The 24714-nt window shown below is 47.3% G+C and overlaps 1 protein-coding gene across 1 annotated transcript; it reads right to left on the reverse strand.

Annotated features, from left to right (window-relative positions):
- Nucleotides 1-10870: 10870 nt before the first annotated feature.
- On the reverse strand, nt 10871-24310 carry ndufa12 (NADH:ubiquinone oxidoreductase subunit A12). Its single transcript, XM_070896698.1, has 4 exons — nt 24182-24310; nt 14104-14186; nt 12474-12561; nt 10871-11150 (listed from the first exon to the last, which is right to left on the reverse strand). The coding sequence occupies exons 1-4, from the start codon at nt 24268-24270 to the stop codon at nt 10970-10972; spliced, it is 441 nt and encodes a 146-aa protein (XP_070752799.1). The 5' UTR covers nt 24271-24310; the 3' UTR covers nt 10871-10969.
- Between the last annotated feature and the right edge of the window lie 404 nt (nt 24311-24714).

Below are 24714 nucleotides of genomic sequence, written 5' to 3' on the forward strand. Positions count from 1 at the left end.
CAGATGATGACGAATAGGGACACCCGCTCAGCCGAGTATTGGAGGACTCCTCCCGAGCGGTCAAGGCAGCGAAACATTGCTTCAGTACTCCGATGGTCTGCTCAATGATGTTCCTGGTGGCAGCATGGCTCTCATTATATGAGAAGCTGGGCAGGAGTGCTGGGGTTGTGGAGGGGAGTCATGAGCCACGTGGAGAGTGGATAGCCCGTGTCTCCCACAGCCAGCCGCAAGCTTGGTGACAGAATCATAGAAATTTACAGCACAGAAGGAGGCCATTTCAGCCCATCATGTCCGCGCCGGCTGACAAAGAGCTAGCCGGCCTATTCCCACTAACCAGCTCTTGGTCCGTAGCCCTGTAGGTTACGGCACTTTAAGTAAACATCCAAGTACTTTTTAAATGTGGTGAGGATTTCTGCCTCTGCCACTCTTTCAGGCAGTGAGTTCCAGATCCCCATCAGACATTTCCCCATAAATCCCCTCTAAACTTCCTATTAATTACTTTAAATTTATGCCCCCTGGTTGTTGACCCCTCTGCTAAGGGAAATAGTTCCTTCCTATCTACTCTATCTAGGCCCCTCAGAATTTTATATACCTCAATAATGTCTCCCCTCAGCCTCCTCTGTTCCAATGAAAACAAACCCAGCCTATCCAATCTTTCCTCATAGCTAAATTTCTCCAGTCCAGACAACACCCTCGGAAATCTCCTCTGTACCCTTTCCAGTGCAATCACATCTTTCCTGTAATGTGGTGACCAGAACTGCACACAGTACTCTAGCTGTAGCCTAACCAATGTTTTATACAGTTCAAGCATTAGCTCCCTGCTCTTGTATTCTATGCCTTGGCCAATAAAGGCAAGTATTCTGTATGCTTTTTTAACCACCTTATCTACCTGGCCTGCTACCTTCAGGTATCGGTGGACATGCACTCCAAGGTCCCTTTGTTCCTCTACACTTCTCAGTGTCCTACCATTTAATGTGTATTCCCTTGTCTTGTTCGCCCTCCCCAAATACATTACCTCACACTTCTCCGGATTGAATTCCATTTGCCACTGTGCTGTCCATCTGATCAGTACATTGATATCTTCCTGCAGTCCACAGCTTTCTTCTTCATTATCAACCACACGGCCGATTTTTGTATCATTTGCAAACTTCTTAATCATACCCCCTAGATTCAAGACTAAATCATTGATATATACCACAAAAAGCAAGGGACCCAGTACTGAGCCCTGCGGAATCCCACTAGAAACATCCTTCTAGTCACAAAAACACCCATCAACCATTACCCTTTGCTTTCTGCCTCTGAGCCAATTTTGGACTGAACTTGCCACTTTGCCCTGGATCCCATGGGCTTTTACTTTCGTGATCAGTCTGCCATGTGGGACCTTATCAAAGGCTTTGCTAAAATCCATATACACTACATCGTATGCACTACCCTCATCGACCCTCCTGGTTACCTCCTCAAAAAATTCAATCAAGTTAGTCAGACACGACCTTCCCTTAGCAAATCCATGCTGACTGTCCCTGATTAATCCGTACCTTTCTAAATTAAGATTTATCCTGTCTCTCAAGATTTTTCCAATCATTTTCCCACCACTGAGGTTAGGCTGACTGGCCTATAATTACTCGGTCTATTCCTTTCTCCCTTTTTAAACAAAGGTACCACATTAGCAGTCCTCCAGTTCTCTGGCACCGCACCTTTAGCCAGAGAAGATTGGAAAATGATGGTCAGAGCCTCTGCTATTTCGTCTTTTGCTTCTCTTAACAGCCTGGGATACATTTCATTCGGGCCTGGAGATTTATCCACTTTCAAAGCTGCTAAGCCCCTTAATACTTCCTCTCTCATTATGTTTATTTCATCTAATCTTTCACACTCCTCCTCCGATTGCAATGTCTGCATTGCCCCTCTCTTTTGTGAAAACAGATGCAAAATATTCATTAAGAACCATATTCATTAAGAACCATATTCATTAAGAGCCTTGCACCTCCACACAGATTACATTTATGGTCTCTAATAGGCCCCACTATTTCTTTAGTTATCCTCTTGCTCTTAATATATTTATAAAACATCTTTAGCTTTTCCTTGATTTTACTTGCCAGCATTTTTTCATGCTCTCGCTTTGCTTTCCTAATTTCCTGCACTTTCTATACACCTCGAGTTTCTGCAGTATTGAGCCCTCGGTATCTGTCATAAGACTCCCTTTTTTTCTTTATCATACCCTGTGTGCCCGTTGACATCCAGGGTGCTCCAGATTTGTTAGTCCCACCCTTTTTCTTTAAGGGAACATACTTGCTCTGAACCCTCTGGATCTCCTCCTTGAATGCCTCCCACTGCTCTGACACTGATTTACCATCAAGTAGCTGTTTCCAGTCCACTATGACTAAATCACCTCTCAGCTTCACAAAATTGGTTTTTCCCCAATTGAGAACTTTTATTCCTGGTCCATCTTTGTCCTTTTCCATAACTACCCTAAATGTAACTGAATTATGATCACTAGGACCAAAATGCTCTCTCCCACTGATACCCCTTTCACCTGCCCAGCTTCATTCCCTAAAACTAAGTCCAGAACCGCTCCCTCCCTTGTTGGGTTTGCTACATACTGGCTAAAAAAATTCTCCTGAATGCATTTTAGGAATTCCACACTCTCTAAATCTTTCACACGAATTTTATCCCAGTTAATATTCGGGTTGTTGAAATCCCCGACTATTACTGCCCTATAGTTTTTGCACTTCTCAGAAATGTGCCTATATATTTGCTCTTCTATCTCCCTCTCACTGTTTGGGGGTCTATGGTACACACCCAGCAGTGTCATCACCACTTTTTTGTTCTTCAGTTCAACCCATATGGCCTCATTTGATGATCCTTCCAATATATCACCCTCATCACAGCTGTAAGTGTTTCTTTAATTAATACTGAGCCCCCCCCCCTCCTCCTTTTTTACCTTCTCTCTATCCGGTCTGAAAACCCTGTAACCCGGAATGTTGAGCTGCCATACCTGCCCATCTTTAAGGAGAAGGAAATGTAGTCCCTCCTCCTTCTGTACAGAGCATCAGCGACCTTGTGGATGCAGCAATGGGAAACTGGGAGATGTTGGAGATGTCTCCTGTTGCACACTGGAAGGATCCTGTGGTGTAGAACTTGAGCGCGATGGTGACCTTGACTGCCAGAGACAGCCGTCCTCACTCTGGTCTGTGGCTCGAGGTCTGGTTGCAGCCGATGGCAAAGCTCAGTGAAACACAGCCTTGGAACACACTGTTCCTCAGTAACATTGATGTAGGAGAACTGCTGCCGGAATACCCTGGGAGGATAAGGTCTCCTGTTGAGAGCGCTGCCCTCTGGCGACATTTTGCGCTCTTTCTCTGTGCCTCGTTGCCTCCGACGGTGATGCTGGAGCGTGAAGTCTCGTGTCAGCACAGCACCCAGGAAACGATATAAATGTTGGAGTTTCAATTTACCCCAAATTGTTTAAGAGCCAGAACACTCGTTCAACTGCAAATCGCTCAAATCGGTCGAAATGTCTGTCTGCCTATGTGAAACTAAGAAGGAAACATTATTGGCCAACTAAAAGTTAACTGGATGTTGGTGCCTTTAAACAGCGCTCCTCCAGCCACCTGAAACCCGGTGCTGAAGCTGTCATTGTCAGCGCCAGGGGGCAAGGACCAAGTTTTGTTCCGGGGTGCTGCACATGATGACGACATCAGCATCGGTGGGCACAGCTGAGCGGGGCACTACTTGTTAATGCCGCCGCAAAATCCCCGCCGAATTTAGCAGGAGGCGCTGTTCTCATCATGCTCGGTAACAAACTCATCTGCACCCTGTCACCACCCCCCCCTGCCCCCACCGGGGCCACTAATGGGAGGTGTAAAGTAGCTCAATTTCTTCCCCCATAGAATACAAAAACAAGGAAGTTATGCTAAACCATTATAAATCACTCATTAGGCTGCAGCTGTGTCCAATTCTGGGCAACACACTTTAGGAAGGATCTATACGCTGGCAAGACCGGGTGTCAAACTTTGAGGTTCTGGAGAGAGCACAATCAACTAGCATTGAGGCGATGATCATGCGAGCCCAGTTCCGGTGGGCTGGACATGTCATCTACATGGATGAGTCAAGGATCCCTCGTCAGCTTCTTCACGGCGAGCTCTGTGAAGGTCGAAGACACCAGGGGCGCCCCCGCAAGCGCTACAAAGATTGCATCAAGGCTAACCTCCAGTACTGTGGCATCCGACCAAAGGACCTTGAGAATACAGCAGCTAATAAAATCCAGTAGCGAACCCTCACGAGGACTGCCTGCCAGACCTTCGAAGAAAGCCGATGTCAACGCCTGCGGGACACTAGAGATAGACGACATCAGGTGGCAGTACTGTCAGCATCAGGCACATCGAATTTCCCTTGTCCGGTGTGCAAGGGACTATGTGCATCCAGAATTGGCCTATACAGCCACTTGAAGACACATGCCACTGATGATTAGCACATCAATGTCTTTGTTGGCTATGGCAGACTACCAATATGAAGGCCTTGGAGAAGGTACAGAGGAGCTTTACCAGGATGGTACCAGGGATGAGGGATCTCGGTTTTGTGGTGAGATTGGTGAAAGTGGGAATATTCTCCTCAGAGCGGAGAAGGTTAAGGGGGTATTCAAAATGATGAGGCGCTTTGGTAGAGCAAGTAGGGAGAAACGTTTACCTCTGGCAAGTGGATCTATAACCAGAGGTCATAGAAATAATTGACAAAAGAACTAGAGGGGTAATGAGATCTTTCTTCACCCAGGGGGTGGTTATGATCTGAAACGTAATACCTGAAAGGGTGGTGGAATCGGATTCCATAGAAACTTTCAAATGGTAATTAATTGTCCTTGAAGAGGACTCATTTGCAGGGTTATGGGGAAAAGGTGGAGTGGGACTAAATCGGAGAGCTCTTTCACAGAGCCAGCACAGGCTCGGCAGGTCAAATGGCCTCCTTCGTGCTGTACGGTTTCTAGGATTCTAAGGAAAGAGGTGCAGCAGTTTTTCTTAAATTTATTTTGTTCTTCCAACAACCGTTGACAGAGACAAACTGAGAACTCGTGTGCCACCACTCTGTGCACAGCAGATTCACTCACTGTACCCACAGCACCTCTCGTAAAATATTCTCATATATGCAACTGTTGAATTTGGTCCACGTTATACCTGCCGCTCTGCCCTTCTAATCCTAGTGCTGTTGCATATATTACACGAGACGCCTATCCAACTGATGTGGTGTTTTATTCGGGCCATTGGGAGGCTGTCAATGTTCCCAGGCCAGTACCTGGAAGCCAGAGGTGGTCGATGGAAAGCACTGGCACCCCCTGCTGGTTTTAATCTGTATCTGCAACAGTGACTTTCAGTTCAACAGCAATTGTTAGAAAAGCAGAGCAGTGCACAGAGCACGTCACGGTCAATAACAGGCGCAATCAATGCTGCTATCCTCTGGTCCATTGATGGACCTGCTCTTTGGCCACTTACAGACCACTGAGGGTGCTGTCACTGTCACACCAGGTGCAGGGGGTCACTGCCAAGTGTGGAAGATAGAGTAGACACAGAGAGAATGTTTTCCCCTTAGAATCATCGAAATTTACAGCATGAAGGCCATTCGGCCCATCGTGTCCACGCCGGCCAACAAAGAGCTATCCAGCCTAATCCCACTTTCCTACTCTTGGTCCGTAGCTTTGTAGGGGAACACCTGCGCTAATTTCTACTTACACGGCTCGGTGTCACATTTTTCTTGCATAATCTACGTTAAAGGCGCTATATAAATACAAATTGTTGTATGTGTGGGGAATGTGTATTTTGGGTGTATGCATTTTGGGCGTGTGTGGCATAGAAACATAGAAAATAGGTGCAGGAGTAGGTCATTCGGCCCTTCAAGCCTGCATCATTCAATAAGAACATGGCTGATCATTCCCTCGGTACCCCTTTCCTGCTTTCTCTCCATACCCCTTGATCGCTTTAGCCGTAAGGGCCATATCTAACTCCCTCTTAAATATATCCAATGAACTGGCATCAACAACTCTCTGCGGCAGGGAATTCCACAGATTAACAACTCTCTGAGTGAAGAAGTTTCTCCTCATCTCAGTCCTAAATGCCTACCCCTTATCCTAAGACTATGTCCCCTGGTTCTGGACTTCCCCAACATCGGGAACATTCTTCCCACATCGAACCTGTCCAGTCCCGTCAGAATCTTATACATTTCTATGAGATTCCCTCTCATCCTTCTAAACGCCAGTGAATACAGGCCCAGTTGATCCAGTCTCTCCTCATATGACAGTCCAGCCATCCCAGGAATCAGTCTGCACTCCCTCAATAGCAAGAACATCCTTCCTCAGATTAGGAGACCAAACTGAACACAATATTCCAGGTGAGGCCTCACCAAGGCCCTGTACTACTGCGGTAAGACCTCCCTGCTCCTATACACAAATCTCCTAGCTATGAAGGCCAACATACCATTTGCCTTCTTCACTGCCTGCTGTACCTGCATGCCAACTTTCAATGACTGATGTACCATGACACCCAGGTCTCGTTGCACCGCCTCCTTTTCTAATCTTCCGCCATTCAGATAATATTCTGCCTTTGTGTTTTTACCCCCAAAGTGGCTAACCTCACATTTATCCACATTATACTGCATCTGCCATGCATTGGCCCACTCACCTAACCTGTCCAAGTCACCCTGCAGCCTCTTAGCGTCCTCCTCACAGCTCACACCGCCACCCAGTTTAGTGTCATCTGCAAACTTGGAGATATCACACTCAATTCCTTCATCTAAATCATTAATGTATATTGTAAAGAGCTGGGGTCCCAGCACTGAGCCTTGCGGCACCTCAGTATAGTCACTGCCTGCCATTCTGAAACGTACCCGTTTATCCCAACTCTCTGCTTCCTGTCTACCAACCAGTTCTCTATCCACGTCAGTGCATTACCCCCAATACCACGTGCTTTGACTTTGCACACCAATCTCTTGTGTGGGACCTTGTCAAAAGCCTTTTGAAAGTCCAAATACACCACATTCACTGGTTCTCCCTTGTCCACTCTACTAGTTACATCCTCAAAAAATTCCAGAAGATTTGTCAAGCATGATTTCCCTTTCATAAATCCATGCTGACTTGGACCGATCTTGTCACTGCTTTCCAAATGCGCTGCTATTGCATCTTTAATAATTGATTCCATCATTTTCCCCACTACTGATGTCAGGCTAACCGGTCTATAATTACCCGTTTTCGCTCTCCCTCCTTTTTTAAACAGTGGTGTCACATTGGTTCATAGCTACCCTCCAGTCCATAGGAGCTGATCCAGAATCGACAGACTGTTGGAAAATGATCACCAATGCATCCACTATTTCTATGGCCATTTCTTTAAGTACTCTGGGTTGCAGACTATCAGGCCCCAGGGATTTATCAGACTTCAATCCAATCAATTTCCGAACACAATTTCCCGCTTTATAAGGATATCCTTCAGTTCCTCCTTCTCACTAGACTCTCGGTCCCCTAGTATTTCCGTAATGTTATTTGTGTCTTCCTTGTGGCAGTGTGAGTGTGCGTCCAGCAAGGAGTGCACGCAGATGCCACTATCTCTCCGGAGAGAGGCAATGAGCCTGCTGCATTAAGGCCCTCTCCAATCCCTTCACATCAGGGAGCTTCAGACACAGGCTTGGACCCAATCCCGCTGGGACAGCAGCTACCCTGACACACGAGAGGCCGCCGAACCCACCATTCAACATTATCGCACTCCGAGCACCTCGTATGAGAAGTGGATTAGGTGCTGGGAGACGGTGGCAAGAAGTAGTTACACAGGATTACACGGGATATACGGCACAGAAACAGGCCACTGGGCCCAACCAGTCCATGCTGGCGTTTATGCTCCACTCGAGCCTCCTCCAGTCTTTCCCCATCTAAATCTTTCAGCATAACCTTCTATTCCCTTCTCCCTCAGATGCTTGTCCAGCCTCCCCTTAAACACATCGATATTATTCGCTTCAACCACTCCCTGTGGCAGCGAGTTCCACATTCTCACCGCTCTCTGGGTAAAGAAGTTTCTTCTGAATTTCCTATTTGATTTCTTGGTGACTATCTTATATTGATGGCCTCTAGTTATACTCTTCCCCACAAGTGGAAACATTCTCTCTGTATCCACTCTATCAAAACCTTTCATCATTTTAAAGACCTCTATTAGATCACCCCTCAGCCTTCTTTTTTCGAGAGAAAAGAGACCCAGCCTGTTCATCCTTTCCTGATATGTAAACCCTCGCATTTCTGGTATCATCCTTGTAAATCTTCTCTGCACCCTCCCCAGTGCCTCTCTATCCTGTTTATAATATGGTGACCAGAACTGTACGCAGTACTCAACGTGTGGTCTAACCAAGGTTCGATACAGGTTTAGCATAACTTTCTTACTTTTCAATTCTATTACTCTAGAATTAAACGAGTGAGTTTGGTTTGTAGACAGGTTGCATGCATTTTTTTGGCATCTTTTGGTGAATATTGTTCTGGAAAGTAAACACAGCTGGCCACAACATTTATTTCTGTGTAAGTTTGCAATTTTTTGTAAAAATAAATAGATCGAAGCCTTTGAGCATGAGTGGTGTTGAGCGTGGGAGAGAACAGGCAAAGGGGAAGTGTCAACGTTTATTCATTGAAAGCACACGGTGTGTCTTCCTTTGTTGGGGGGGGTGGGGGGTGGTGATGTTCTCCTAGTTCCTGTTGTCTCACCCTGTGCACAATCCTCATCCTCTGGGTGGGAGGCCTTTCCTCACTATCTGCATCATCGTACCCCGCAGCTTGTGCAAGCAGCAATCCCAACCGGGCATCAGCTGTGGCCTGGTTAGCATCACCCACATACTGACATCAACAACAGACACACGAAAACGGAGAAAGCCTTTGAGGAAAATGGACGACAGAAGGGAAATAGGATAAGCATGAGGCCATCCAGCTTTATGGGAGGCCAGTGGGAGTGGATGGAGGGCTAGGGGTGAGATACGTGTCAGGAGAGTGAGGGGACGCAGAGGATACAGGGGTTGCGTAGGTAGTTGGATGGCGAGGTGGACGAGCGATGAGAATGAGGGTGTGGTAGGAAGGATGGGGGGCATGGGGAAGGGACAAGATGAGAGTTAAGGAGATGTGGGAGGAATACTGATGAGGGGATGGGAAGGGAGCTGCAGAGGGCCACATTGTCCTCGCCACCTCTACTGGAAAAGCTGACGGCAGTTTCCCTCCCCCCACCCCCCCCCAACACAACCCCGACACTATTCCCCCCCCCACACAACCCCAACACTATCCCCCCACACAACCCCGACAGTATCCCCCCCACACAATCCCCCCACACAACCCTGACACTATCCCCCCACACAACCCTGACACAATCCCCCCACACAACCCTGACACTATACCCCCACACAACCCTGACACTATCCCCCCACACAACCCTGACACTATCCCCCTACACAATCCTGACACTATCCCCCCACACAACCCTGACACTATCCCCCCACACAACCCTGACACTATCCCCCCACACAACCCTGACACTATCCCCCCACACAACCCTGACACTATCCCCCCACACAACCCTGACACTATCCCCCCACACAACCCTGACACTATCCCCCCACACAACCCTGACACTATCCCCCCACACAACCCTGACACTATCCCCCCACACAACCCTGACACTATCCCCCCACACAACCCTGACACTATCCCCCCACACAACCCTGACATTATCCCCCCACACAACCCTGACACTATCCCTCCACACAACCCTGACACTATACCCCCACACAACCCTGACACTATCCCCCCACACAACCCTGACACTATCCCCCTACACAACCCTGACACTATCCCCCCACACAACCCTGACACTATCCCCCCACACAACCCTGACATTATCCCCCCACACAACCCTGACACTATCCCCCCACACAACCCTGACACTATTCCCCCCCACACAACCCCTACACTATCCCCCCACAACCCCGACACTATCCCCCCACACACAACCCCGACATTACCCCCCCCACACAACCCTGACACTTTCCCCCCACCCCACAACCTGACACCTACCCCCACAACCCCGACACCTCCCCTCCCCACCCAGAGACCCACCCCACAACCCCAACACCCTCCCCCACACCACCCAGACACCTACTCATTCACACCGCCCCTCCAACCCCGACTCCTACACCCCCTCCCCACCACGACACCTATCCCTACACACAACCCCCCACCTCCCACCCCCCAGAAGTCTGTTTTAAGCGTGTGTAATTTCTCCAAGGTGGATTGGAGGGTGGAGCCCTAGGTGTCAGGTGTGGCTCAGCGGGTAGCACTACCACCTCTTAGCCAACCTCCAGAGAATCCAGGCGGATATTCCAGTGCAGTACTGAGGGAGCGCTGCACCATTGAAGGTGCCTTGTTTGAAATGAGATGTTAAAACGGGGACCTGTCTGCCATCCCAGGGGACGTATAAGATCCCACTGCACTATTCGAAAAAGGGAAGGGCAGTTTTCCCCGGTGTCGAATTCAATATTTATCCCTCAACCAGCATCACAAACAGATTACCTGGTCATTTATCTCATCGCCGTTTGTGGGAGCTTGCTGTGTGCAAATTGCTTGCAGTATTTCCCACATTGCAACAGTGACTACACTCCAAAAGTACTTCATTGGCTGTAAAGCACTTTGGGAGGGCCTGAGGTGAAAGGCACTGTGCCACAAGTCTTTCTTTGTACGAGTAATTCTGGTCTAGTGGCTTCGTAATACACTAGAAAATCTTACCCGTTTCTGACTGGATAATGTACAATTGTAAAAACAAAATCTATTGAAGGTACAGGTTTGTAGATCCATACAGTGACAGACAATACAAAGGAACATGTGTACATTGCAGATTTATTAGTGCTAGACGCCCACACAGACAGAGTGAGGGCAAAATGTAAAGAGTAATTGAGTGAAGGTTGGCCCAGTGCCTGCTCACTTGCTGCTGGTCTGTGGAGGGACCCACTCATGAATCTTCTTGCGGGTGGTTGAGTAAGGTACGTACTGCGCCGGAGTGCCACTCACGTTAAACTGGTGAGTCTTCCAGATAAACTTGCGGTCGACGGGAGGATGCGTAGTGGGGGGATGCTCGGTACTGCAATGAATCCAGCCATGCCTGAGGGAGGCAGGGAGTACAAACACGATCAATGGACTATCAGAAACTTCAAAAACACAAAGTTGTGCTCACTGGGTCTTGCTTACATTGGGCCCAAATTTCCCTAACCCCTTTTTCTGGCGCACTCACCTGAGGTGCGCCGCTTTTGTTCGCCTCCAAGCACGCCGAAAATCTTCCTCCCGATTCTGGCCGCTCCCCAGCCTCTCCTCGGTGGTGGCGTAGGGTGGCCAGTGGATTGGGGGCAGAGCCAGGTCCTGGCGCTGAAAACAGTGCAAGGACCTCTGCACATACGCGTTAGAGTCTGCGCGCATTTGCAGTAGCTCCTGGCAGACCGAATCTGTGCGACGCTCTGCAGGCTGTGTGGGAGTACACAGGGCTTGCAGCAGTTGTTCCGGCTGCCTCCCTGTATATACAGTGTGTGTGCGGACAGTGAATCTCCCACACAAGCTCGGGCAATGGGCCCCTCACTGTATATACAGTGTGCGCGGACAGTGAATCTCCCAGACAAGCTCACACAATGGGCCCCTCATTGTATATACAGTGTGCGGGGACAGTGAATCTCCCAGTTCAGCTCACACAATGGGCCCCTCACTGTATATACAGTGTGCGCGGACAGTGAATCTCCCAGACAAGCTCACACAATGGGCTCCTCACTGTATATACAGTGTGTGCGGACAGTGAATCTCCCAGCTCAGCTCACACAATGGGCCCCTCATTGTATATACAGTGTGCGGGGACAGTGAATCTCCCAGTTCAGCTCACACAATGGGCCCCTCACTGTATATACAGTGTGTGCGGACAGTGAATCTCCCAGACAAGCTCGGGCAATGGGCCCCTCACTGTATATACAGTGTGCGGACAGTGAATCTTCCAGCTCAGCTCACACAATGGGCCCCTCACTGTATACAGTGTGCGGGGACAGTGAATCTCCCACACAAGCTCACACAATGGGCCCCTCACTGTATATATAGTGTGTGCGGACAGTGAATCTTCCAGCTCAGCTCACACAATGGGCCCCTCACTGTATATAAAAGTGTGCGCGGACAGTGAATCTCCCAGATAAGCTCGAGCAATGGGCCCCTCACTGTATATACAGTGTGCGGGGACAGTGAATCTCCCAGACAAGCTCGGGCAATGGGCCCCTCACTGTATATACAGTGTGTGCGGACAGTGAATCTCCCAGCTCAGCTTACACAATGGGCCCCTCACTATATACACAGTGTGTGCGGACAGTGAATCTCCCAGATAAGCTCGGGCAATGTTAGATAAAGTGCAGCATTTCTACAACTGCAGAAGCAAGCTCGGAATATGACTGAGGTTTACCATTCTGGAGGGATCATGCTCCCGTCTACTTCCCAGTATGTGTTCTTCCCATTCATCTCTTTGGTATATTCAACCCATCTATGTCGACCTGGAAACCAAAACCATAAACTGTGTCAACAAAATACCATGATCAAACTAATTAACCTGTCTCACAACACCTGGGCGGATTGGTTGGTGCTCAATGTGCACCTCGCTCCTTCGCAATGCAGCAGTGGTTATTACAGACCTCGCAAAGCACGGATTACATCCCAAGTGCCTTGTGTTCCCAGGGAACCCGCACGGTAAGGGTTAAGCAGGCTAGAAAGCAAAAACTGGCTCATTAAACTGAAGGCAGCATATTACACAACTAAGGACGAACACAGTAAAGGTAGAGAGCAGATGCAGTCAGGAAGTTGCAGACAGCAGAATGGGGTGAAAAAATCAGCAGCAGTCAAAGGGGGATCACTTGGAACTTTCAGCGTCAGTGTGAAATGGGCAGCATCAGACTGACCTACCATTATATACGTCTCCTGACCTTCCTTCCCATTATCACAATCGTGAAAGTCGAGAGAGACTGTAGGAAAGGCTAGTATTAGAGATTCATAAATATATATATTCAATTTGTAGTCACTGACCAAATTAATCTTACCCATGATTCTCTGTGGGCATGGGAATGTTAGGAGCTCGTTGAAAGTACGCAGAACTCAGTTTTGACGAGGTTCAAATAACAAACTAACACGAGCTGCGAGCCAGGGTCACATTATTATCTAATTAAACCGACCAGGTAGAACACAGCAGCATCAATAAGACAGGTCCCAAGAAGATGAAGGGATTTATAAACATGATAACATGGACAAGCTGGCACTGATGGGAAATTACTGGAGACAGGAGTGGCCACATGCTAGCTCTGGTTTGAGTGACAATGGTATTTAACCATTAGAATAATTAAACATGGTGATTGTGTTGAAGACCATATATGGACACGGGCCAAATGAACTTTTGATAAGAAATCGGTTAAAACATCGATACTCAAAGAATGCCTTCGCACAGAAACGGCTGGAGTGGCAAGGTACAGATTGAGGACATCGACCTCTGCACGGGAGTTCCTGGGACCTGGGCCTGCGAGCTTTCGCCAACTCTCGCTTTTTGTTAAATATACTATTGCTGTAAGCTTAATAAATATAATCCATTGCACAAACCATACAGATGGCTGCCTAATTGGTATGTCTGGTTATGGAATCATAAAAGGTTCCACAAGACGTATAACATGCAAAGGAATGTAGTCACTGTTGTAACGTGGGGAAACGTGGCAGCCAATTTGCGCACAGCAAGGTCCCACAAATAGTAATTACAAGTTTTAGTAATGGGTTAAGTCCCCTGCTCTTCTTCGAGTTAGTATCCTGGGATCTTTAACGTCCAGCTGAAGGGGGCAGACAGGGCCTCGGTTTAACATCTCATCTGAATGACGGTTGCTGCGACAGTGCTGTGCTCCCTCAGCGCTGCACGAAGAGTGTCAGCCTAGATCATGGGCTGAAATCTCTGGAGAGGAACTTCAACCCACAACCTCTGACCCAGAAGCAAGAATGCTACCACCGCGTCAAGACTGACACGAGTGCTGCAACAACAGTACTGCTCAGTTAACAGTGCTTACCAAAGAAGTATCGTTTGTCTTCATAATATCTGTTTCCATACTTGTCTTCACCAATCAGAGTCCCAGTTTTTAGTTCACTCGTTCTATAAAATCGAAGAGAAACCCGATTGATGGCAAAGGCAGAGCTGATAATAGTCCAGCCTAAGAAAAATGATCTTGATTTATACAAATTCACACAGGTATTTAAAATGGTTGCCTTGGATAACAGCACAAGGATCCTCTCTCACCAAACCTCTCTCTCAATCATGTCAACCTGCAACACCCGGGCAAACACACGACACAGTGGCCCCAAAACTCAAACAGTGAACTGCAACTGTAACACAGCCCTGTGACCAAGGCCACTGCTCCAAAGCCAAAAATCCTTTCAGTTTACACTGGATTCCAGGATTCTTATTGGCTTTTTTTCTTGGGATTACAGTCGACAACTCAGTTTGTTTTTCTGTGAAATCTGAAGCCCAATGGCCATGTGTATGATGTACAACAAGCATTAACAATGGGAGTGCAGTGGGACAGGAGCTGCTAGCTAGCCATGGGTAGATCACTTTTACAGGTTACTGAATCCTCATAGCTTGCACACTTCTTTAACGTAACTTCTTTACCCAGAGAATGTAGAACTCGCTACCACAGGAAGTGGTTGAGGCGAATAGTATCGATGCATCTAAGGGGAGGCTAGACAAGCATCTGGGAGAGAAGGGAATAGAGGGTTATGCTGATAGAGTTAGGAAAGACAGGAGGAGGCTCAAGTGCAGCATAAACACATGGACTGGTTGGGCGGAATGGCCGGTTTCTGTGCCGTATATCCTATGTAAGCTACATCCCATAATCTGTTAGTTGTATTACAGGGGCAGGAGGGGGGCAGGATTCAATGCATTTAGAAACAAAGCTCTTAAGGTGTAAAATGTATTCCCTCACACAGTTTGAGGACATTCCACCCGGACAGGAAATTTTGATTTGAGTGCATTTTCCAGCATTTTGAAGGGTACTAAGAAAATGTTTCTAAACTGGGTCCGCACAGACTTTCCGAGAGGGCCATGAAATACGCGAATGAGCATCAGCCGGAGGTGTTGTGCGGTGATTGGATGAAGATCACGCCGGTCATTAGCAGTGTAGGTTATTGCTGAGTAAACCAGAGATTGCCATCATTCCCCCGAGCGCCACCTCACATCCAATCACCACTCACCCGCCAATATTTCTAATGCTCGCGATCGTGCTGCTAATGAGTGACATGATCCTCACCGAATCACCACACGACATCCCATCAATGAAGCAATGAAAAGTTGCCGATTTATTTCGAGGTTCTTTTCTACAAAACCTTTCTTGTGGGCATGAGTGGCAGAGAAAGAAAATAAACCGAAAGGATTTGGCTGTGGCAGCTGAGACAGGAGGAGGGTAAGCCGGCCAGGATCTCTGGATCAGTCCAGAGTTATACCGCATGCTGCAAGTTTAAATTGATATCTTGTATTTGGGGACTTTGCAGTGAAATAATGCCAGCTGCTATTGGTCATCTGTAAAGGGGAAAGTGATTAGCCTTCTGTGGGAGGCCCTTGGCCAGGACTATACATCTGAAGGTTTTGAAAAAGAAAGACTTGCATTTATATAGCACCTTTCACAACCACCGGGCGTCCCAAAGCGCTTTATAGTACTTTTGGAGTGTAGTCACTGGTGTAATGGAGGAAACGCGGCAGCCAATTTGTGCACAGCAAGCTCCCACACACAGCAATGTGATAATGACCAGATAATCTGTTTTTGTTATGTTGATTGAGGGATAAATATTGGCCAAGACACCTGGGTTAAATCCTTTGCTCTTCTTCGAAATAGTGCCCTAGGATCTTTCACAGCCAACCGAGAGGGTAGACAGGGCTTCGGTTTAACACCTCATCTGAAAGATGGCACCTCCAACAGTGCAGCACTTCTTCAGCACTGCACTGGGAGTGTCAGCCTAGATTGATGTGCTCAAGTCTCTGGAATGGGACTTGAACCCACAAACTTCTGACTCAGAGGCGAGAGAGTTGTCCACTGAGCCACTGGCTGACACGCTATAACATATTTGCACAAGAAAGCTTCAAACATGAGAAAGCAGGCACACGCATCTCACTGATTTCTAAGTAAATACCGGTTTTCTTAAAACACTCCATATATGTAGCGCTTTCAGATTTTGAGTATAAAACAGTGGGCCGGAATTTGCGGTGTCTAAGAACGGTGAATGAACAGTGTTCGCTGTTATTACCCCTTTGAAACTGACCGCAATGTCAGGATGTAGCGCATGCACGTGCTAACGCGAAATCCTGAACTTGCAGTCAGTCATTCACTGCTCCGACAGTGGCTGCGCTGCCCCTCTCTCCCCCTCCCCAATTGCCGGCAATCAGTGAAACCAACAACAATGTGGGCATTTCCACAGTAGTATCAATGTTAAATACCCCAGTAAAGGTCTCAAACTTGTGTCCTCAACTTAAATAAAGGCAACTACAAAGGTATGAAGGCAGAGTTGGCCAACGTGGACTGGGAAAATAGATTAAAGGGCAAGACGGTAGATAAGCAGTGGCAAACATTTAAGGAGATATTTCATAACTCTCAGCAAGATATTCCAGTGAGAAAAAGACTAAGAGAAGGATGAACCATCCGTGGCTAACTCAGGAATAAAGGTCCCAAGTTTCCACACGCGGCAAAACAGGTGCCCCTCCGAGCTGGGCGCCTGAAAAAAAAACGCACTATTCTCGAGTGCTTTGCAGCTCGATATCTGCTTGGCGCTGCGCCCAGGGGGCGGAGCCTACCACTCGCGCCGATTTTGTAAGTAGGAGGGGGCGGGTACAATTTAAATGAGTTTTTTTCATGCCGGCAACCCTGCGTGTGCGCGTTGGAGCGTTCACGCACGCGCAGTCTGAAGGAAACATTGGCACTCGGCCATTTTAAAAAGTGCCGCAGAAAAAGTGAAAATTTGTTTATTGAACCCTTGCAAAGGCTTGCATTTTAATTTTCTTGATATTTCTGTGTGTGAGGGAGTGCATTCTGTAATTAAAGATAGACTGTGATAAACAGGACACATGCACTTGTTTGAGACTATTCAAATTCTTTGTAGCTGTTCAATTTTTAAAATTTTTTAATAAAACCACATTGCCCTTCCATGATCAGCACTGAGGCTTCTTCCAGCTTTCTCCCCCTGCCGTCCATCGGGCCCGACGGCAAACCGCTGCCTCAAGTAATGAGGCTTCCTGCAGCCTTCTCCCTGCCTCCCTCTGCCTCAGTCCCGACGGCAAACCGCTGCCTGAAAAGCCTGCCTGAAGCACTTTCACACAGGTAGGGACATGGTTTATTTAATCTTTTCTTTGCTTATAAATTTTTATTCAAGTTGGATTTATTTGTATAATATTTGTATAAGTATAACTAAGGATTTATTGTAGAATGTAATGACTTCCCTTCCCCCCCCCCCCCACACCTCGTTCCGGACGCCTAATTTGTAACCTGCGCCTGATTTTTTAATGTGTAGACAAGGTTTTTTCAAGCCTACAAAAATCTTCACTTGCTCCATTCTAAGTTAGTTTGGAGTACGTTTTCACTGTGGAAACTTTCAAATCAGGCGTCAGTGGCCGGACACGCCCCCTTTTGAAAAAAGAATTCTGTTCAAAAGTGAAACTGTTCTACCTGACTAGAACTGCAGAAAACTTAAATGTGGAGAATTCCGATTTCTAAGATACTCCGTTCTCCACCAGTTGCTCCTAAAAATCAGGAGCAAATCATGTGGAAACTTGGGGCCAAAGGATGGTATCAAATTGAAAACAAAGGCATACAATGTTGCGAAGGACAATGGAAGGCCAGAGGATTGGGAAATTTTTTGAAACCAGTAAAGGACGACTAAAAAAATAAACAGAAGATAGTTTATGAGAGTAAGTAATATAAAAATAGACAGTACGAGCTCTACAGGTATATAAAGAGAGTAGCTAAAGTAAAGGTTGGTCCCTTAGAGGATGAGACTGGGGAATTAATAATGGCAAACAGGGAAATGGCAGAAACTTTGAACAAACATTTTGTATCGGTTTTCACTAAAAATGTCCCAATAATTGATAATCAAGGGGCGAAGGGGAGGGGTGGGGGGAAACTTAAAACAATTACTATCACGAGAGATAAAGTACTAGGCAAACTAATGGACCGAAAGGCGGACAAGTCCTCTGGACCTGATGACCTGCACCCGAGGGTCTTAAAAGAAGTGGCTGCAGAGATAGTGGATGCATTGGTTGTAATCAACCAAAATTACCTGGATTCTGGAGAGGTCCCAGCGGACTGGAAAACCATAAAAGTAACACCTCTATTTAAGAAAGGAAGGAGACAGAAAGCAGGAAACTATAGACCAGTTAGCCTAACATTTGTAATTGGGAAAATGCTGGAGTGCATTATTAAGGAAGTAGTAGTCTGCACCTGGGCAGGACCGGAACCAATGACCTTGGGGGAGTGTTTGCTAGTGCTGTTGGGGAGGAGTTAAGCTAATATGGCAGGGGGATGGGAACCTATGCAGGGAGCCGGAGGGAAGTAGAATGGGGGCAGAAGCAAAAGATAGAAAGAAGAAAAGTAAAAGTGGAGGGCAGAGAAACCTAAGGCAAAAAGCAAAAAGAGCCACATTACAGCAAAATTCTATAAGGGCAAAGTGTGCTAAAAAGACAAGCCTCAATGCGAGGAGTATTCAGAATAAGTTGGACGAATTAACTGCGCAGATGGCAGTTAACTGGTATGATGTAATTGGCATCACGGAGACATGGCTCCAGGGTGACCTAGGCTGGGAACTCAACATCCAGGGGTATTCAACATTTAGGAAGGATAGACAGAAAGGAAAAGGCGACGGGGTGGCATTGCTGGTTAAAGAAGAAATTAATGCAATAGTAAGAAAGGACATTCGCCTGGATGATGTGGAATCGGTATGGGTGGGGCTGCGGAATACCAAAGGGAAGAAAACGCTAGTGGGAGTTGTGTACAGACCACCAAACAGTAGTAGTGAGGTTGGGGACAGCATCAAACAAGAAATTAGGGATGCGTGCAATAAAGGTACAGCAGTTATCATGGGCGACTTTAATCTACATATTGATTGGGCTAACCAAACTGGTAGCAATGCGGTGGAGGAGGATTTCCTGAAGTGTATTAGGGATGGTTTTCTAGACCAATATGTTGAGGAACCAACTGGGTATCTGGCCATCCTAGACTGGGTGATGTGCAATGAGAAAGGACTAATTAGCAATCTTGTTGTGCGAGGCCCCTTGGGGAAGAGTGACCATAACATGTTGAATTCTTTATTAAGATGGAGAGTGACACAGTTAATTCAGAAACTAGGGTCCTGAACTTAAGGAAAGGTGACTTCGATGCTTTGAGGCGTGAATTGGATAGAATAGACTGGCAAATGATACTTAAAGGGTTGACGGTGGATAGGCAATGGCAAACATTTAAAGATCACATGGATGAACTTCGGCAATTGTACATCCATGTCTGGAGTAAAAATAAAACGGGGAAGGTGGCTCAACCGTGGCTAACAAGGGAAATTAAGGATAGTGTTAAATCCAAGGAAGAGGCATATAAATTGGCAGAAAAAGCAGCAAACCTGATGACTGGGAGAAATTTAGAAGTTAGCAGAGGACAAAGGGTTTAATTAAGAGGGGGAAAATAGAGTACGAGAAGAAGCTTGCCGGGAACATAAAAAGTGACTGCAAAAGCTTCTATAGATATGTGAAGAGAAAAAGATTAGTGAAAACAAACGTAGGTCCCTTGCAGTTGGATTCAGGTGAATTTATAATGAGGAACAAAGAAATAGCAGATCAATTGAACAAATACTTTGGTTCTGTCTTCACGAAGGAAGTAACAAATAACCTTCCGGAACTACTAGGGGACCGAGGGTTTAGTGAGAAGGAGGAACTGAAGGATATCCTTATTAGGCGGGAAATTGTGTTAGGGAAATTGATGGGATCGAAGGCCGATAAATCCCCGGGGCCTAATAGTCTGCATCCCAGAGTACTTAAGGAAGTGGCCCTAGAAATAGTGGATGCATTGGTGATCATTTTCCAACAGTCTATCGACTCTGGATCAGTTCCTATGGACTGGAGGGTAGCTAATGTAACACCACTTTTTAAAAAGTGAGGGAGAGAGAAAGCAGGTAATTATGGACCGGTTAGCCTGACATCAGTAGTGGGGAAAATGTTGGAATCAATTATTAAGGATGAAATAGCAGTGCATTTGGAAAGCAGTGACAGGATCGATCAAAGTCAGCATGGATTTATGAAGGGGAAATCATGCTTGACAAATCTTCTGGAATTTTTTGAGGATGTAACTAGTAGAGTGGACAAGGGAGAACCAGTGGATGTGGTGTATTTGGACTCCCAAAAGGTTTTGACAAGGTCCCACACAAGAGATTGGTGTGCAAAATCAAAGCACGTGGTATTGGGGGTAATGTACTGACGTGGATAGAGAACTGGTTGGCAGACAGGAAGCAGAGAGTCGGGATAAACGGGTCCTTTTCAGAATGGCAGGCAGTGACTAGTGGGGTGCCACAGGGCTCAGTGCTGGGACCCCAGCTCTTTACAATATACATCAATGATTTGGATGAAGGAATTGAGTGTATTATCTCCAAGTTTGCAGATGACACTAAACTGGGTGGCGGTGTGAGCTGTGAGGGGGACGCTAGAAAGCTGCAGGGTGGACAGGTTAGGTGAGTGGGCAAATGCATGGTAGATGCAGTATAATGTGGATAAATGTGAGGTTATCCACTTTGGGGGCAAAAACGCAAAGGCAGAATATTATCTGAATGGTGGCAGATTAGGAAAAGGGGAGGTGCAACGAGACCTGGGTGTCATGGTTCATCAGTCATTGAAAGATGGCATACAGGTACAGCAGACGGTGAAGGCAGCAAATGGTATGTTGGCCTTCATAGCTAGGGGATGAGAGTATAGGAGCAGGGAGGTCTTACTGCAGTTGTACTGGCCCTTGGTGAGGCCTCACCTGGAATATTGTGTTCAGTTTTGGTCTCCTAATCTGAGGAAGAACGTTCTTGCTATTGAGGGAGTGCAGCGAAGATTCACCAGACTGATTCCCGGAATGGCAGGACTGACATATGAGGAGAAACTGGATCAACTGGGCCTTTATACATTGGAGTATAGAAGGATGAGAGGGGATCTCTTCGAAACATATAAGATTCTGACAGGACTGGACAGGTTAGATGTGGGTAGACTGTTCCCGATGTTGGGTAAGTCCAGAACCAGGGGACACAGTCTTAGGATAAGGGGTAGGCCATTTAGGACTGAGATGAGGAGAAACTTCTTCACTCAGAGAGTTGTTAACCTGTGGAATTCCCTGCCGCAGAGAGTTGTTGATGGCAGTTCATTGGTTATATTCAAGAGGGAGTTCGATATGGCCCTTATAGCTAAGGGGATCAAGGGATAAGGAGAGAAAGCAGGAAAGGGATACTGAGGGAATGATCAGCCATGATCTTATTGAATGGTGGTGCAGGCTCCAAGGGCCGAATGGCCTACTCCTGCCCCTATTTTCTATGTTTCTATGTTGACATTTCATAATGCAGCCAAGCAGAGGCAGCATGGTTTTATCAAAGGGAAATCATGTTTGACAAATTTACTGGGCTTCTTTAAAGTTACAAGCAGGGTGGATAAGGGGGAATTAGTTGATGTGTTGTATTTGGATTTCCAGAAAGTAATCGAAAAGGTGCCACATAAAAGTTTACTACATGGATAAAGGATTGGCTAAATAACAGAAAACAGAGAGTCGGGATAAATGGGCCATTTTCAGATTGGCAAACTGTAACTAGTGGGGTGCCGCAAGGATCAGTGCTGGGGCCTCAACTATTTACAATCTATATTAAAGACTTGGATGAAGGGACCAAGTGTAATGTTGATGATACAAAGAAAGCAAATTGTGAGGAGGACACAAATAATCTGCAAAGAGATATAGATATGTTCAGAGAGGGGGCAAAAATTTGGCAGATGGGAGTATTCGTTGGGAAAATGTGAGGTTATCCACTTTATCGGAAAAATAAAAAAGCCAATTATAATTTACAAAATGCTGAGGTGCAGAGGGATCTGGGGGTCCTTGTACATGAAACACAAAAAGTTAGCAAATGATCAGGAAGGCAAATGGAATGTTGGCCTTTATTGCAAGGGGGATGGAGTATAAAAGTAGGGAAGTCTTGCTACAACTGTACAGGGTATTGGAGAGGCCACACCTGGAGTACTCCATACAGTTTTGGTCTCCGTATTTAAGGAGGGATATACTTGCTTTGGAGGCATTTCAGAGAAGGTTCACTAGGTTGATTCCTGAGATTAAGGGGTTGTCATATGAAGGTTGAGCAGGTTGGGCCTATACTCATTGGAGTTTAGAAGAATGAGGGGTGATCTTATTGAAACATACAAGATTCTGAGGGGGCTTGACAGGGTAGATGCAGAGAGGATGTTTCCCCTCATGGGGGAATCTAGAACTAGGGGGCATAGTTTCAGAATAAGGTGTCGCCCATTTAAAATGGAAATGAAGAGGAATTTCTTCTCTCAGGGGGTCATGAATCTTTGGAAATCTCTACCCCCAGAGAGCTGTGGAGGCTGGGTCATTGAATATATTTAAGGCGGAGATAGACACATTTTTGAGTGATAAGGGAGTCAAGGGTTATGGGGAGCGGGCAGGAAAGTGGAATTGAGGCTAAGATCAGATCAGCCATGATCTTATTGAATAGCGGAGCAGGCTCAAGGGGCCAAGTGGCCGACTCCTGTTCAGATTTCTCATGGTCTTGTGTTTCTTCAGGGCTAGTGGCGAACATCTTTGCTTCCCTACTGACCGCAAATTCTGGGCCTGTGTTATAATTTAGATGGAGGGTCTGTGATTAATAATCCACATGAAAAGGGGGTTCTCCAAACAAGATATGAAAGCCTAAGATATGAAACCAAAATAAGTTAAGCTGTATTTTAAAAAAATACTTGAAATAAAAATATTACCTGCATCAATTTTTGACTTCTGCTCCCAGCTCTTTCACTGATCGTTAGGTTAGTATCATTGTCACTCTTTCTAGTCAAACCTCTCTCCTCTATTGCTTTAAAGTGCTTGTTACTCCGTCTGTTTGTCTCTCATCTGTATTTGACTCTTCCTCTCCTCTCACACATTCTCTCATTCCCTCCCTCCCTCCCTCACTCTCTCTCTCTCTCTCTCTCTTCCTCTCCTCACACATTCTCTCTCTCTTCCTCTCCTCACACATTCTCTCTCTCTTCCTCTCCTCACACATTCTCTCTCTCTTCCTCTCCTCACACATTCTCTATCTCTCTCTCTTCCTCTCCTCACACATTCTCTATCTCTCTCTCTTCCTCTCCTCACACATTCTCTATCTCTCTCTCTTCCTCTCCTCACACATTCTCTATCTCTCTCTCTTCCTCTCCTCACACATTCTCTATCTCTCTCTCTTCCTCTCCTCACACATTCTCTATCTCCCTCTCTCTTCCTCTCCTCACACATTCTCTATCTCCCTCTCCTCCTCTCCTCACACATTCTCTCTCTCCCTCTCCTCACACATTCTCTCTCTCTTCCTCTCCTCACACATTCTCTCTCTCTTCCTCTCCTCACACATTCTCTATCTCTCTCTCTTCCTCTCCTCACACATTCTCTATCTCTCTCTCTTCCTCTCCTCACACATTCTCTATCTCTCTCTCTTCCTCTCCTCACACATTCTCTATCTCTCTCTCTTCCTCTCCTCACACATTCTCTATCTCTCTCTCTTCCTCTCCTCACACATTCTCTATCTCCCTCTCCTCCTCTCCTCACACATTCTCTCTCTCCCTCTCCTCACACATTCTCTCTCTCCCTCTCTCAGGGTGACCCTGTCTTCACACATTCTCTCTTTCCTATCTTCTCCTCACACTCACCCAAAACTCACTCACTCTCCTCTCACACTCTCCCTCTCACCCCTCCTCTACTCACACACTCCCCTCGCCCCACACACACACTCACACTCTCTCTCTCTCTCTCTCTCTCAGGGTGACCCTGTCTCTCGGTGATCCGCGGCCCTCCCCCAGGCCCCGGACTCACGCCGTGTGCCGCGCTGCTCCCCTCGCGCGCTCACCTCAGCACCTTCCAGAACGCGCCCCGGAGGCCGCCGTGGCTCCAAAACTGGGCCCAGCCCCGTCTCAGCACCGGCAGGATGTCGGCCATCGTCCCCGACCGGCTCCCCGCGCTCACCCCGCCCCCACTGCACTAACCCCGCCCCACAGCGAGACCCCGCCCCCACTGCACTAACCCCGCCTCCACTGCACTGACCCCGCCCCACAGCGAGACCTCGCCCCCACTGCACTAACCCCGCCCCACAGCGAGACCCCGCCCCCACTGCACTAACCCCGCCCCACAGCGAGACCCCGCCCCCACTGCACTAACCCCGCCCCACAGCGAGACCCCGCCCCCACTGCACTAACCCCGCCCCACAGCGAGACCCCGCCCCCACTGCACTAACCCCGCCCCACAGCGAGACCCCGCCCCCACTGCACTAACCCCGCCCCACAGCGAGACCCCGCCCCCACTGCACTAACCCCGCCCCACAGCGAGACCCCGCCCCCACTGCACTAACCCCGCCCCCACTGCACTAACCCCGCCCCACAGCGA

This window comes from Pristiophorus japonicus, chromosome 13 (genome assembly GCF_044704955.1).
Source record: "Pristiophorus japonicus isolate sPriJap1 chromosome 13, sPriJap1.hap1, whole genome shotgun sequence".
NCBI classification, from domain to species: Eukaryota; Metazoa; Chordata; class Chondrichthyes; family Pristiophoridae; genus Pristiophorus; species Pristiophorus japonicus.